The 16760-nt window shown below is 51.6% G+C and overlaps 1 protein-coding gene across 7 annotated transcripts in view; it reads right to left on the bottom strand.

The window, feature by feature from the left end:
• The window catches only part of TGS1 (trimethylguanosine synthase 1), a 258536-nt gene that overhangs the window by 102104 nt on the left and 139672 nt on the right, over positions 1-16760 (bottom strand). For all 7 annotated transcript variants that reach the window (XM_063923733.1, XM_063923734.1, XM_063923732.1 and 4 more), the window contains 2 exons: positions 2075-2218; positions 316-532 (listed from right to left, as the gene is read on the bottom strand). In XM_063923733.1, the coding sequence (XP_063779803.1) occupies positions 316-532; positions 2075-2218 (361 nt within the window). The remainder of the gene's footprint in view (positions 1-315; positions 533-2074; positions 2219-16760) is intronic.

The raw sequence follows: 16760 nt of genomic DNA, 5'->3' as shown, positions 1-16760 counted from the left end.
TCCTGATTGCGTGCTCCCGTTGGTTGTACTCTACTGATTGGCTGTGCTGTACGGCCAACCAGAAAACATTGTGTACGATGCCATGCTGCATGGTACATCATGCCATTGTACCAGTGTATTGTGCTGTGTGTATGCTCGGTGCAAAACGTTGGCCAGCCGGGAACACAGCGTTCTAATATGTACCTAGCCTAGGGCAGAAATGCCTTTGTAGGAGGCAAGGAGAAATGTAAATGTATATGGTCAGTCTAGTTGTGCAGGGTTGGCGAGTCCTACACTGTATGGATTTTTATATCTCGCTGAACTATAAAAGGATATCCATCAGGGGACATCATCGTCTTCATATCAAACGTCTCTGCGCTGACATAGCTTGGTCCTCCCCATGGCGGGCTGAGAAAGACTGTATCTGCCTTCAGATCACAAGCCACGCACATGTAATCCGCACGAATGAACTCGATCCGATCTGCCACTCCATATACTTCTGCATTGTTGTAAGCAAGTTCCAATTTAACTGGGTCAATGTCAACAGCAATGACTACAGAAAGAGCAACAGATGCATGTTATAGTGGAAAAAACGCCTAAAACAACTGTATACAAGCTTGTCAGCTTCACTAGGAGTAATACAAGTTACTGTTACACTCTCAGCCCTTCACCTACCTGTAGCTGCTCCTTTCCCTATCTGGAGGCTCCGGGGGTCTTCTCTATGCAGACATATATGTCGGAGCTCAGTGGTTTGTTGCACAAATAGGTCTGAGTGCGAGTAGGAGGCCTGATCAGAAGCTGCGATAATAAAAACTCACCCCTATCTGCCTCCCAGCCATATTTAAGTGGTGAACGTAAACATTTTGCCAGTTCTATAGTACAGATACGGGGCACCAGAGAAAAGGAGACTTAAACATAAATAAGTCAGAATGTGAAAATCAAGCACAACAAGGCCCTCATGTAATAGCTTGCGGGCAGCTGGAGCTGGCACAGTTTCAGAGAGAGAGCGCACAGATTTAAGGCGGCAATAATTTAATAGCCAAAACTAACCTGACTTTGCTCTTTCAATTATTGCCACTTTAGGTCTAGAGGCTAAATTGCCGGCATCACAAAACTTCCAGTACATCGAAGGCTGTTACATAAGGGCCCAAATATATGCATATGTGAAGTGTATTATTTTGCTCCAAATAAAGAACTGCAGTATGCTCCTTTCAAAACCTGATGCAATAATAAAGAAAATGACAATTTCTGAATTTCTATAACATCGTCAAGCAGTTTGCATCAGAGGGATCAGTGGAAGACTCCAAAGTCTGGCTAGGCATCTATCGGCCTAATTCAGATGCGGTCACAAAACGGCTACTGTATGTAAATCTGTAGATGTTTTCTTACTGCGCATGCATCTGAGCCGCAGTGAGTATGTGCAGCAAGCTAGTTGTGATTGTGGTTGCACCAAGGAATTAGTCGCAAAGTGAGTGACAGGTAGAGAGTGATGGTGGTAACGGGGAGTGGTCGAATCAACGCAGGTGTATCATGGCCGCTCAGACAGCATTTTCTGGGCGTGCATATATTAGCAGTTGTGATCTGACTTGCTACTGGGAAGCCCTCGGCATCCCATGAGAGCAGCTCAGTCTGCACGTCCTCAGCCACATGACCCATTTTGTGATGATGGTACCGATGAATCAGCAATTATACGCCGTCAGATGGAAATGAAGCACCAGCAATGGGTGTCCCTATGTTCAGGTTAGCTTCTGCCCATATTAGCATATAATTGTAATTGCGTACGGCAAAAGACAGCAACAGCAGCAGCAAGAACAACCACATCTGAATTAGGCCCTTTGTGCATCAATGTAAAGTAGAACTAACTGTGAAATATCTTCTTCAAAAGAATTAATTAAGCGCTTTTACATTTAACCAGTACACCCGAGACTGAATCCGATTATTATTATATGGAGGTGAAGTCACATAACCTTTTGTAGGTAAATTACTTTTTTTTTTATTTTAATAAACACCTTGCTATAGGTTACAGAACATGTTATCAGCACAAGTTCTACTACTGTTCGGCAATGTGCCTACCTCTAATAAGGTAAAAGCTCACCTTTCATTCCTGCCAATGCAAACTGAATGGCATTTCCACCGACACCACAGAAGGCATCCACTACCACAGCATTCTCGATGCAATGCCTTACGCGGCCAGCGATGTGCTCTGCAATCTTCTCTGGCGTTACGGAAAACCAGCCTTCTGCAATGGGTGGAATGTGAGAACACTTAGTGTCATCGCAGAGTAGCAGCTAAAGACAAGAACACTTTGTTTACAGTGTTTGCTCTGTACATTACATGAGTGATAGTTTACCATAAAATAAAGTGTTAGGGAGAAATAAAATATTTGATTGCATTAGGCTTATCTGATACACTTTAGATTAAGCACAACGACTCCTAAATTCAGATGAACCTTACAATTAGTTATACAAGCAAGGAAAACTAGTAAAATAACTTGAAGATCTCGTCTGCTTAGACAATAAACTTGGGCAAGAAGCACTAATGGCCTCACATAGTGTTGGACATGAGCTCAACAAACATGATAAAATATATTCTTAAGGTCCATACACACTTAACGATATAATGAGCGACGTCGCTCATTTTCCCCCTCCTTGAGCGACGTCGCTCATTTTATCGTTAAGTGTGTATGCCGCCAGCGACGACCGATGCGCGGCCCCGCGGGTCGGCAACGATCGTCGCTGTCGGTAGGGCATGCATGAAGGATGTGGACTGTCGTCCACGACCTTCATGCAGGGCTGGCGGGGGCGTGACGTCACTGAGCGATATGAGCTGTCATATCGCTCAGTGCATACAGGCGGCCGCCGACCGGCCGGCCCGGGAGGGGGAAACGTTAGACGATGTCGCTCACAGAGCGACATCGTCTAATGTGTACGGACCTTTAGAAGGCGTAACTATTTCTTTGTGCTGGAGGAAGATGGACAGATACACGCTGATAATGACGCCAACTGCACACTCCAGTCACTTCCCAGGGATAGGGGAAGACAGCAGCATGGAGGTGTATAGGGGAAGCAAGTGTAGATGCATAGACAGTAGATGTGGTATTATAGTTTTAGCAATTAACCAAGATATTTTGAGGGAGCTAAATGTGTATACTAAGTGAGATGGATGTATGGAGTGAGAAGCTGTTGTAACACGGTGGGATTGTTGTGGTGACCGAATGGGATGGTTGTGGGCACTGTGTGGGATGGGAGCACCACAAAACTGCTCAGACCTTCAGTTGCATAGACTGCATGTGTGTATTCCAATGAGCACACAAATCTGTGAATTAGCAGCTCCACCATTGTGTGAGTGACAGCAATCTCACTCTGTGAGAGTGCTGAATCTGCACTTACCCACAGGCTGTGATGGCATACCATATCTGTATTGCGCAAGGAACACGTCCATTAAGGCGTCAGCCTTAATGATCGGAATTTCATTGCTTTTTGGAGTTTGAGTGGAAGAGTTACAACAGGTTTCTGAAATTTCGATCATGTCTAAGAAGCCTTAATGGGACATGTGAAACCGTAAGGTTTTTTGTCTATGGAATTTCATCGCTTTTTTAAAAAAAATTTTTTTTATTCAGAAATGTAAAATTTCACTGTAAGAATAAACATTTGATTTTTTAAATGTTTAATGAAAATGTTCGTATAACATCACTGTTCTGTGCAAAATAATTTTATTTACCAAACCGAATTGTTTAAGGTCCGTACACACTTAACGATTTAATGAGCGACGTCGCTCATTTTCCCCCTCCTTGAGCGACGTCGCTCGTTTTATCGTTAAGTGTATATGCCACCAGCGACGAACGATGCGCTGCCCCGCGGGTCGGCAACAATCGTCGCTGTCGGTAGGGCATGCATGAAGGATGTGGACTGTCGTCCACGACCTTCATGCAGGGCTGGCGGGGGCGTGACGTCACTGAGTGATATGAGCGGTCATATCGCTCAGTGTGTACAGTCGGCCTTTAGACTTTGGTCAAAATATTTTGCTGCCTTTGCAGCTGATGCAGGGAGGGGGGTAGGCGGCAGCAGCCTGTAACTGAGGCTGGAGGTAGGCGTGAAATGCATTGCTTGTACGTGTGAGTGCGTGGTGTCAGGTGCTGCGCGTGTATATGTGTGTGTGTCAGGTGCTGCCTGTGTATGTGTGTCAGGTCCTGTGTGTGTGTGTGTGTATGTGTGTGTCAGGTGCTGCGTGTATATCTGAGTGTGTCTGATGGTGCGTGTGTATGCGTCAGCTGCCGCACATGTGTGTGTGTCAGGTGTTGCGGGTGTATATGTGTGTGAGTATCAGGTGCTCCGCGTGTGTACAAGTGTATGTCTGGTGCTGCGCATGAATACGTATGTCTGTGTCAGGTGCTGCGCGTGTACATGAGTGTGCGTCAGGTGCTGCGCGTGTACATGAGTGTGCATTAGGTGCTGTGCGTGTACATGAGTGTGCGTCAGGTGCTGCGTGTGCATTAGGTGCTGCGCGTGTACATGAGTGTGCGTCAGGTGCTGCGCGTGTACATGTGTGTGCATCAGGTGCTGCACGTGTCTATGTGTGTGTGAGTAAGGTGCTGCGTGTGTATGTGTGTGTCAGGTGCTGCATGTGTATATTAGTGTGTCTGATGGTGTGCGTGTATATGTATGTGTCAGGTGCTGCGTGTATATGCATGTGTCAGGTGCTGCATGTTTATTTTATTGTGACTGATGCTACGTGTGTGTGTCAGGTGCCGCATGTGTATATGTGTGTGTGTCAGGTGTTGCGCGTGTATGTGTGTCAGGTGCTTCATGTTTATTGTGTCTGATGCTACGTGTGTGTGTGTCAGGTGCCGCACGTGTATGTGTGTGTGTGTCAGGTGTTGCGCGTGTATGTGTATGTCAGGTGCCGTTCCCCTTCTTCCCATCCCAGCTCTCTCTGTAGAATACAGCTCTGCACCCAGAGAGAGGGAAAGACCAGGGGGCTGATCACTGCACTGCTCACTTTTTGGTCATGAGTTCGGCCTCCTGTTTCTTCCAGTGCTGTGTTCCTGCAGCCCAGCCCTCCCTGTTGTGCCAGAGAATCAGCCCTTCCTTCCCCTGCCAGAGAGAGAGAGCCTGAGGCAGAGACACTCTTCCCGTAGCTGGCCTACCCCCAAGTACTTCAGCACTGGCCATGCGGCAGTCAACAAAGGAGACCAGCAGGGGGTCCTGGCAGCATCAGCTGTGGCCGCAGCTGGATCGGGGAGGCCTGCAGTGTCTGAGGTGGGCAGCACTTCCTCCGCCGCTGTCACCTTCCCCTGCCGGAGAGAAAGCCAGAGACATACCCTTCCTGCAGCTGGGCTACCCCTAGTACCTCAGCGCTGGCCAGGCAGAAGTCTATGGAGGGGACCGGCAGGGGTTTCGGGCCGCAGCAGCAGCGGCCGTAGCCAGATCAGGGAGGCCTGCAGGGTCAGAGCTGGGCAGCACTTCCACCAACACTGTCTCCTCTGTGCTGGGCATGTACACCAGTCCGTACGGACGGAGGTGTCCACAACAGGCAGCAGTATAATGAGTCAGACAAACTCATTACACGCTGCGCCGCATGCCCTCGATGGAGGAAGCCTAGATGCGGTCCCCAGCTGCAGCGAGGGAGAAGGGTGATCACATCACCCTTCAACCCGGCACCTCACAATCAGCTGGGGATCTGCAGTAGCTTCATCTCTCTCTTCCTCTCCCTCTCTGGCAGCACAGCAGCCCCTCTGGGTCCCATGTAGCTCTGCCCCCCTGCTCACAGTTCACTCGGCCTCTCCTGATTAAAAAGAAAATAAGAGCCTGACCTGCTGCTCAGATGCGAGGAGGGGACGGGCGGTAGGTCCTCTGTGAGTGCACTACACAGCAAAATTAACTGACTCCTCACAACAGTGTGGACTGCGGGCGACGTCAGACGCCAATTTGGGTGTGCTTGCCGCACTACCTGCCCATCAAGCCCAACGTGGTGCCATGGTGCCAGCCCCGCCCACTATACGGATTCCATTTTGTATTAGGAATCCTATAACAGCATTCCGACATCCCTCCCTATGACGCTGCCATCCATTACTGCCGCTCTCATACATCCGTACACCGCCGCTCTCATACATCCACACACTGCCGCTCTCACACAACTGTACACTGCTGCTCTCATACATCCATACACTGCCGCTCTCATACATCCGTACAACCCCGCTCTCATACATCCGTACAACCCCGCTCTCATACATCCGCACACTGCCGCTCTCATACATCCGCACACTGCCGCTCTCATACATCCGCACACTGCCGCTCTCATACATCCGCACACTGCCGCTCTCATACTGCCGCTCATACATCCGCACACTGCCGCTCTCATACATCCGCACACTGCCGCTCTCATACATCCGCACACTGCCGCTCTCATACATCCGCACACTGCCGCTCTCATACATCCGCACACCGCCGCTCTCATACATCCGCACACCGCCGCTCTCATACAGCCGCACACCGCCGCTCTCATACAGCCGCACACCGCCGCTCTCATACAGCCGCACACCGCCGCTCTCATACAGCCGCACACCGCCGCTCTCATACAGCCGCACACCGCCGCTCTCATACAGCCGCACACCGCCGCTCTCATACAGCCGCACACCGCCGCTCTCATACAGCCGCACACCGCCGCTCTCATACAGCCGCACACCGCCGCTCTCATACAGCCGCACACCGCCGCTCTCATACAGCCGCACACCGCCGCTCTCATACAGCCGCACACCGCCGCTCTCATACAGCCGCACACCGCCGCTCTCATACAGCCGCACACCGCCGCTCTCATACAGCCGCACACCGCCGCACTCATACATCCGCACACCGCCGCACTCATACATCCGCACACCACCGCACTCATACATCCGCACACCACCGCACTCATACATCCGCACACCACCGCACTCATACATCCGCACACCACCGCACTCATACATCCGCACACCACCGCACTCATACATCCGCACACCACCGCACTCATACATCCACACACCACCGCACTCATACATCCACACACCACCGCACTCATACATCCACACACCGATGCAGTTATACAGCCGTACACTGCCGCTCTCATACAGCCGTACACTGCCGCTCTCATACATCCGCACACTGCCGCACTCATACAGCCGCACACTGCTGCTCTCATACAGCCGTACACTGCCGCTCTCATACAGCCGTACAACCCCGCTCTCATACAGCCGCACACTGCTGCTCTCATACAGCCGCACACCGACGCAGTTATATAGCCGTACACTGCCGCTCTCATACATCCGCACACTGCCGCTCTCATACATCCGCACACTGCCGCACTCTTACAGCCGCACACTGCCGCACTCTTACAGCCGCACACTGCCGCTCTCATACATCCACACACCGCCGCACACCACCACACGCATACAGCCGCACACCATCGCACTCATACAGCCGCACACCGACGCAGTTATACAGCCGTACATTGCCGCTCACATACATCCGCACACTGCCGCTCTCATACATCCGCACACTGCCACTCTCTACATCCGCACACTGCCGCTCTCATACATCCGCACACTGCCGCTCTCATACATCCGCACACTGCCGCTCTCATACATCCGCACACTGCCGCTCTCATACATCCGCACACTGCCGCTCTCATACATCCGCACACTGCCGCTCTCATACATCCGCACACTATCGCTCTCATACATCCAACCACTTCCACTCACATCTATACATACATAGCCTCCATACATCTACACATCCAATCCCCGCGCAACGGAACACTGAAATCACTATCACTTTTCCCCGGGGTGTGACCACAGCCAGCCACTACTCCGGCCACCTTCTTGTGACACCAAAATGCATCTTACCTATCATCAGGGTGGTGCTGCTGCTGGGGGCGGGTTGCTGCCTCAGTCTCCTGGTTGGTGCTGCGATTGGAGGGGGTACTGCTTCCCTGTGCTGCCACTGTCTCCCGAATCATCGTGCCGCTGGCTGAATTGCAGCTTGACGCTACTGCTGCCGGGAGTAACAGCTTCCTGACTGTTGTTGCTGGTGGCTGCCTACTGCTCATTGCCGCCGGAACACTGACCGGCTCGGCAGTGATGCTGGCGGAGGAGTAGTGGCGGTGGGGTGGGGGGTGACTGCTCCCTTCCCTCGAGCATGCCGCAGTGCAAAAAAATAAATAATAAATAGAGAGCATACCAGGGTGAGAGTCTGTATGGGTCACAGTGATTACACGGGGCACAGCATAAGGACACCTTGCTGTGAGGGGCTCTGCCCACACAGATTGATGTCAGCCGCTGCCCTCTCGTTCTCTGGGCGGCCAGTTCCAGTGTGAGGTAGGAGAGGAAGAGAACAAACAGGAGAGCAGCCCTGATATATAACAGAGGTGGAAGTTCTATAGGCAGCAGAGACGGAGACCAGCCAGCCAGTCTCCCAGTGCCCTGATCACTACACGCCGCCAGCACAGCATTACAGGAGGGTCCTATAGTGCTGCCCTGAGCTAACAGGTGTGTGTACCAAGTGTACCCCGTACAGTGTGCTGCGCCCTGGTGTCTCTGAGAGGGGTGAGGTCACCGTGCCGCTTTAGTATATGGCTTTTCCTTAGTACTGTACGTTACAGCCCTGCACTAGTAGTGGCAACTCTGCCCTATGTGAACCTGTGAGGTTATTTTTCTATTTACAGAATAACCGGGGAGAAGGCGGCCATATTGCGGCTCTCAAGTGAAGGCCCTCTAGTACACCCCCTGCTGGCGGCCACTGCGCAGGCGCAACAAATTGAAATGCCCCATCTCTATAATGGGGCATATTTCTCTTAATTAAAAAAAACCTGTAACTTTCTGAAAAACCACAACCCCAAAAGGCACTTCACTGGGACATGCTCTATCTAATAAAACAAACCCCAAGTCTTATTTTTATACATATATACATATATATATATATATATATATATATATATATATATATGCACACACACTCATGTATATACATGCATATACATGTATACACAAATACACGTATGTACATGTTTATGTATGTATAATACACTGATAGAGTACATTATATTTATGAATTGCTTCCAGATTCTGCAGCAGCATCATCAGCACCACCAGTGTTACTCACAGTCACTTCACACTGACTGCTGCACAACACATCACTTAATTTCCGGGCCGCCCGCCACCTGGTGAAGAGACATGGGAGATGAAGGACCAGCAGTGCCACGTTGAGCGGAAGTATTGTGAATTAGTTACCCACACACTCCTTGTGACACCTGCTCCCCGTCTGCCCTCCCACCCGCCGCCCGGAAACCGCACTGACAAGTAAGTCTCAGCAGAATGTGTCTGCCAGCAGCTCCCAGTCCCTCCTAGAGGAACACTGCCAGTGGTGTGGCGGCCGCGGCACACTAGGACTGAGAGACCGCAGCAGGAGGAAAGCACAGGTGGGCGGGAGGAGAGCATGGGCGGACATCACCACGTCACATTGCAAGGTGACGCCAGTCCCCCCAGTGAGGCCGCCGACGAATGCACTCAGCATAGTATTAGCAGCAGGCAGAGGGGGGGCGGGTGCAGTGGTGGTGGGAGGTACGGAAATGAGCTGCAGGCTAGGCTCCACCGATCACACACTCAGCGATCACTGTGCTTCAGCAAGCGTGGCGTGCAGCGGTGCTGGACATTAGGGAGTGCCTGTGCGCACCAGGCACCCCCTGTACGCACGCCTATGCGCTACCACCCCCCATATGCCACACTACATCACTATGCTACAGCCCTCCCATATGCTGCACTTCATAATTACACTATACCCTCCATACAACATACTACATCACCACACTACACTACTCACAATAAAATTAAAACATCCCAGTTCCTCATTTTTAATGAGCTCACGTGAGTTCTCTCCCCAACGGAGCTCCAGACCAAGTAACAATGAAGACACCAGCAGCGTGTAGGGGGCAGGCCTGGTCCACTTGTCAGGAGAGAGCAGTCACAGGAGGGTAAGAAGGGGGCGGGGCCTAGTCCTACAGACGGGAGAGAGCACAGACAGGAGAGAGCAAGGTACAGGGGTAGAAGGGGACGGCTGATGTGAAGAAGGGGGCGGAGCCTATTCTTACAGGCTTTCAAAATTCGACTTTAAAATTCGACATTTGACAAATTCGACTTTTCTGCAATGGTACAAATGCGGCAATTCGACAAAAGTATATTCAATTGAAGTTTGTAAATTCGACAACAGTGCTTTTAAACAGTAAATTCGTCATTTTCAATCCGCCACACTTTGCTGGCGGAATCTAATAAAAATTTTTTAAAAACATGTTTTTTTTTTTGCAGTTTTTTTTTTTTGGTAATAGCATATCTATTTATATTAGAAGGGATTAGGTACTTGGTTTGTCTTTTTTGGAGGCACAAGTATTATTTATATATTTTTTAAAATATTAATTATTTTTTAAATGGAATGTGAAAAACCCGGAAAAAAAATTGCGTGGGTCCCCCCTCCAAAGCATAACCAGCCTCGGGCTCTTCGAGCCGGTCCTGGTTCTAAAAATCCGGGGGAAAAACGGACAGGGGATCCCCCGTATTTTTAAAACCAGCACCGGGCTCTGCGCCTGGTGCTGGTGCAAAAAATACGGGGGACAAAAAGAGTAGGGGTCCCCCGTATTTTTTACACCAGCATCGGGCTCCACTAGCTGGACAGATAATGCCACAGCCAGGGGTCACTTTTATACAGTGCCCTGCGGCCGTGGCATTAAATATCCAACTAGTCACCCCTGGCCGGGGTACCCTGGGGGAGTGGGGACCCCTTCAATCAAGGGGTCCCCCCCCCCCCAGCCACCCAAGGGCCAGGGGTGAAGCCCGAGGCTGTCCCCCCCATCCAAGGGCTGCGGATGGGAGGCTGATAGCCTTGAGAAAATTTAAAGAATATTGTTTTTTTCTAGTAGTACTACAAGTCCCAGCAAGCCTCCCCCGCAAGCTGGTACTTGGAGAACCACAAGTACCAGCATGCAGGAGAAAAACGGGCCCGCTGGTACCTGTAGTTCTACTGGGAAAAAAATACCCAAATAAAAACAGGACACAGACACCGTGAAAGTATAACTTTATTTCACACCTGCCGACACACACATACTTACCTATGTTGACATGAAGCAGTCGGTCCTCTTCTCCAAGTAGAATCCACGGGTACCTGAAAATAAAAGATAATTATACTCACCTGATCCAGGTTCCAGATTAAATCCACGTACTTGGCAAAACAACAAACCGAACACCCGGACCAGACGGACTGAAAGGGGTCCCATGTTTACACATGGGACCCCTTTCCACGAATGCAGACATCCGAATCTCGCGAGAATCCGACAGCGGGATGATGACGTTCGTGCGCGCTCGGGCTAGCCGAGCAAGGCGGGAAGGTTCGAACCTGCCTCGGACCCGTGTAAAATGGGTGAAGTTCGGGTGGTTCGGATTCCGACGAACCGAACCCACTCATCACTAGTATGTACGTGAGTGTCAGGTGCCGTGCGCGTACATACGTGTCAGTGCCGTGCGTGTACGTACGTGTGTGTCAAGTGTCGTGCGTGCACGTGTGTGTGTGTGTGTGTGTGTGTCAGGTGGCGCGTACCTACATGTGTGTATGTCAGGTGCTGTGCATGTGTGTACGTACAGGCGTGTGTCAGGTGCCGCGCGTGTACGTACGTGTGTGTGTGTGTGTGTGTGTGTGTGTGCCAGGAGCCGCGCGTGTACATGCGTGTGGGTGTCAGGAGCCGTGCGTATACGTACATACGTGTAGGTGTCAGGTGCCGTGCGTATACGTACATACGTGTGTGTGTCAGGAGCCGCGCGTGTTCGTACATGTGTGTGTGTGTCAGGAGCCACGCGTGTGTGTGTGTGTGTGTCAGGAGCCATGCGTGTGCATACATGTGTGTGCGTCAGGTGCCGTACGTACTACGTACGTACGTGTGTGTCAGGTGCCGCACGTGTATGTGTGTGTGTGTGTTAAATTCCGCGTGTGTACGTACGTATGTATGTGCCTGGAGCCGCGCGTGTACATACATGTGTGTGTGTGTGTGTGTCAGGTGCTGTATGTGTGTCTCAGGTGCTGCACGTGTATATGTGTGTATCTCAGGTGCTGCATTTGTATGCGTCAGCTGCCACGTGGGTGTCAGGTGTTGAGCGTGTATGTGTTTGTGTCGCATCTGTATGTGTGTGACTGTCAGGTGCTGCACGTGTATGTGTGTGTCAGGTGCTGCATGTATATATGTGTGTGTTAGGTGCTGTTCATGTATGTGGGAGTGGCAGGTGCTACATGTGTATATATGTGTGAGTGGCAGGTGCTGCGTGTGTATACGAGTATGTGTGAGGTGCTGCGAGTGTATGTGTGTGTTAGGTGCTCTGAGTGTATATGATTGTGTGTCAGGTGCTGTGCGTGTGCGTTAAATGCCACATGTATGTATGTGTGTCAGGTGCTGCGTGTGTGTGTGGGTGTGTCAGGTGCTGCGTGTGTGTGTGGGTGTGTCAGGTGCTGCATGTCTGTGTGTGTGGGTGTGTCAGGTGCTGCATGTGTGTGTGTGTGTGTGTCTGTCAGGTGCTGCATGTGTGTGTCAGGTGCTGCATGTCTGCGTGTGTGTGTCAGGCGCTGCATGTCTGTGTGTCAGGTGCTGCGTGTGTGTGTCAGGTGCTGTGTGTGTGTGTGTGTGTCAGGTGCTGCGTATGTGTGTGTGTGTCAGGTGCTGCGTGTGTGTGTCAGGTGCTGCGTGTCTGCGTGTGTGTGTCAGGTGCTGCGTGTCTGCGTGTGTGTCAGGTGCTGCGTGTGTGTGTGTGTCAGGTGCTGCGTGTCTGCGTGTGTGTGTCAGGTGCTGCGTGTGTGTGTGTGTGTGTGTCAGGCGCTGCATGTCTGTGTGTCAGGTGCTGTGTGTGTGTGTGTGTGTGTGTCAGGTGCTGCGTGCCGTGTGCGTGTGTCAGGTGCGTGAGTGTGCGTGTGTCAGGTGCGTGAGTGTGTGTGTGTCAGGTGTGTGAGTGTGTGTCAGGTGCGTGAGTGTGTGTGTGTGTCAGGCGCTGCGTGTCTGTGTGTGTCAGGCGCTGCGTGTCTGTGTGTGTCAGGCGCTGCGTGTCTGTGTGTGTCAGGCGCTGCGTGTCTGTGTGTGTCAGGCGCTGCGTGTGAGTGTGTGCGTGTGTGTCAGGTCCGTGTGAGTGTCAGGTGCTGCGTCTGTGTGTGTGTGTCAGGTGCTGCGTGTGTGCATGTGTGTCAGGCGCTGCGTGTGCGTGTGTGTCAGGCGCTGCAGGGAGGGCGGGGGGGGGACGGACAGCAGGGAGGGCGGGAAGAGGGGACGGACAGCAGGGAGGGCGGGGGGGGGGGGACAGCAGGGAGGGCGGGGGGGGGGGGACGGACAGCAGGGAGGGCGGGGGGGGGGGACGGACAGCAGGGAGGGCGGGGGGGGGGGACGGACAGCAGGGAGGGCGGGGGGAGAACGGACACACAGCAGAGAGGAGGAGGGGGGGTGGCCGGACACAGCGGGAGGAGGGGGGGGGTGGCCGGACACAGCGGGAGGAGGGGGGGGGGTGGCCGGACACAGCGGGAGGGAAGGGGGTGGCCGGACACAGCGGGAGGGGGGGGGGGTGGACGGACACAGCGGGAGGGGGGGGGCGGTGGCCGGACACAGCGGGAGGAGGGGAGGGTGGCCGGACACACAGCAGGGAGGGCGGGGGGGGGTACACACTGCAGGGAGGAGGGGGGGGGTCACACAGCAGGGAGGGCAAGGGGGGGGGGGCGACGGACACACAGCAGGGAGGGCGCGGGGGGGGGGGGGGGGAAGAGACGGACACACAGCAGGGAGGGCGAGAGGGGGAGGGGGGGGTGACTGGTGACCATAGAGACCTTGATAAATACCGCATACTGCAGGGAGGGAGGGCCGGACACAGCGGGAGGAGGAGGAGGGAGGAGTGGCCGGACACAGCTGCCCGAGACGCCTCCTACTGCCAGCCGCACCACAGACGCGGGGAGGAGACGCAGGCAGCCACCAGGGAAGGTCCGGCGGGCGGCCGGGCACACAGCGGGAGGGAGGGAGGGGAGGGTGGCCGGACACGCGGGGGAGAAGTGGAAGCTGGGTACACAGCGGTGGGCTGCCTGACAGAACTCACCCAGTGCTACGCAGCTCCGGCGATCTCCTCCCGCTTCATGGACCTCAATGAACTCACACGCCGGGAACCGCTGGCTGTCCTCCTGCAGCTCCACGTGACTGCTTCCCTCTCTGTCTCCTCGTGCCCAACTGCCAGAGCTACTCTCTGTACACCCCCTGCTGGCGGCCACTGCGCAGGCGCAACAAATTGAAATGCCCTATCTCTATAATGGGGCATATTTCTCTTAATTAAAAAAACCCTATAACTTTCTGAAAAACCACAACCCCAAAAGGCACTACACTGGGGCATACTCTATCTAGTAAAACAAACCCCAAGTCTTAATTCGTCCTCTATCCTGAGTTATGCCTTCCCAAAAAAATCTTCATTCACTCTATGGGAAAACGTTGTCAAAAAGCCACAGAGGGAGTGGCAGAAAAAAACTGACAGTTGGAACTTTAGCTTACTTCCAATTCCTCATTTTTTATTATTTTGCCCTGAAATTTGGCATGCAGCAGCGGGTGACGATTCTACGCGTCCATGCCAAATTTCAGCTCAGTACGTCCAATCAGTTTTGAGGTGTAGCCCCTCAAACACCATGCCCCCATCTCAGAAGTTCCCTATGGGAGAATTCCGTTTGTTCGATTCAGCCTTAATATAAGGGCACGACCGTGCCCTTATAATTTACACACAACATACACACAAAGATGTGTAGGGTTATTTTTTAATTAAACACTGACAAACACTTATGCCCAGATTTATCAAGCCATGGAGAGTGATAAATAGCACGGTGATAAAGTACCAACCAATCAGCTCCTAACTGTCACTTTTCAAACACAGCCTGTAACATGGTAGTTAGGAGCTGATTGGTTGGTACTTTATCACCGTACTATTTATCACACTCCAAGGCTTGATAAATCTGGCCATGATTTCTGTAACAATAAGAGATAAACTACCAATCAGCTCCTGTCATTTTTCAACTACAGACTGTAACATGGCAGCTAGGCGCTGATTGTCTGGTACTTCATCTCTCTCAACTTCGCCACAAGCTTAGTCTGGGTACACACTACACGATGCACGCTAGATGTGACATCACAAACAATTTCCCCCCCCACTACGAGATCGTTCATAGACACTGAATTATATAGTCACCCGGCCACATCCAGGCGTATGCAGGCTTTCACAATATCTTTAGATTTTAAGGTAAAAATTAAAGATATCGGACATTGTTAATGACCCGCAAGAATGCGCATCGTTCACTATATAGTGCATTCACACTGGACAATGTGACAGATATATAGTCCTATCCGCTAGATCGGATGATATATCAACTGCATATCGTCAAGTGTGTCAGCCTTAGTACACCTCCCCAATAATGTTTCAATTGTGCAATAATATAATGAAATAACTGTAGCTATGCCTGGGACATTTACACAACCCTACTGCTTTTGGGATGAAATTCTCAGCGATACACAAGCCTGATGTGCAGCTGCGCGCATCACAGAGAATTCTGGTACACCTGCATATATCCCTGCGCACCTCTAGAAGGCACAAAGTAAATGTGCAATGTTGGCAGTGAGGTGGCGGCATTCTGCACGTGTTCCCTGCCCTCCTTAGAATGTGAGAGTAGCGAGTGGCACTGCACAGTGACAGCAAGCTGGCTTGATGACTGTACCATTCTTACTTACAACAAATATTTAAAATGGGAATTGGGAACCAAACTGGTCACAGTTGCTGCATAAAGCATTAACCTCATTATAGGAAGAACATAAGTTACAAAAATAAGAATTTACTTACCGATAATTCTATTTCTCGGAGTCCGTAGTGGATGCTGGGGTTCCTGAAAGGACCATGGGGAATAGCGGCTCCGCAGGAGACAGGGCACAAAAAGTAAAGCTTTAGGATCAGGTGGTGTGCACTGGCTCCTCCCCCTATGACCCTCCTCCAAGCCTCAGTTAGGATACTGTGCCCGGACGAGCGTACACAATAAGGAAGGATTTATGAATCCCGGGTAAGACTCATACCAGCCACACCAATCACACTGTACAACCTGTGATCTGAACCCAGTTAACAGTATGATAACAGCGGAGCCTCTGAAAAGATGGCTCACAACAAATAATAACCCGATTTTTGTAACTATGTACAAGTAATGCAGATAATCCGCACTTGGGATGGGCGCCCAGCATCCACTACGGACTCCGAGAAATAGAATTATCGGTAAGTAAATTCTTATTTTCTCTATCGTCCTAGTGGATGCTGGGGTTCCTGAAAGGACCATGGGGATTATACCAAAGCTCCCAAACGGGCGGGAGAGTGCGGATGACTCTGCAGCACCGAATGAGAGAACTCCAGGTCCTCCTTAGCCAGGGTATCAAATTTGTAGGATTTTACAAACGTGTTTGCCCCTGACTAAATAGCCGCTCGGCAAAGTTGTAAAGCCGAGACCCCTCGGGCAGCCGCCCAAGATGAGCCCACCTTCCTTGTGGAATGGGCATTTACATATTTTGGCTGTGGCAGGCCTGCCACAGAATGTGCAAGCTGAATTGTATTACACATCCAACTAGCAAAAGTCTGCTTAGAAGCAAGAGCACCCAGTTTGTTGGGTGCATACAGGATAACAGCAAGTCAGTTTTCCTGACTCCAGCCGTCCTGGAACCTATATTTTCAGGGCCCT

This window comes from Pseudophryne corroboree, chromosome 5 (assembly GCF_028390025.1).
Source record: "Pseudophryne corroboree isolate aPseCor3 chromosome 5, aPseCor3.hap2, whole genome shotgun sequence".
Taxonomy (NCBI): Eukaryota; Metazoa; Chordata; class Amphibia; order Anura; family Myobatrachidae; genus Pseudophryne; species Pseudophryne corroboree.
The sequence above is the reverse complement of the archived record's forward strand: the minus strand, read 5'-3'. Positions and strand labels throughout refer to the sequence as shown.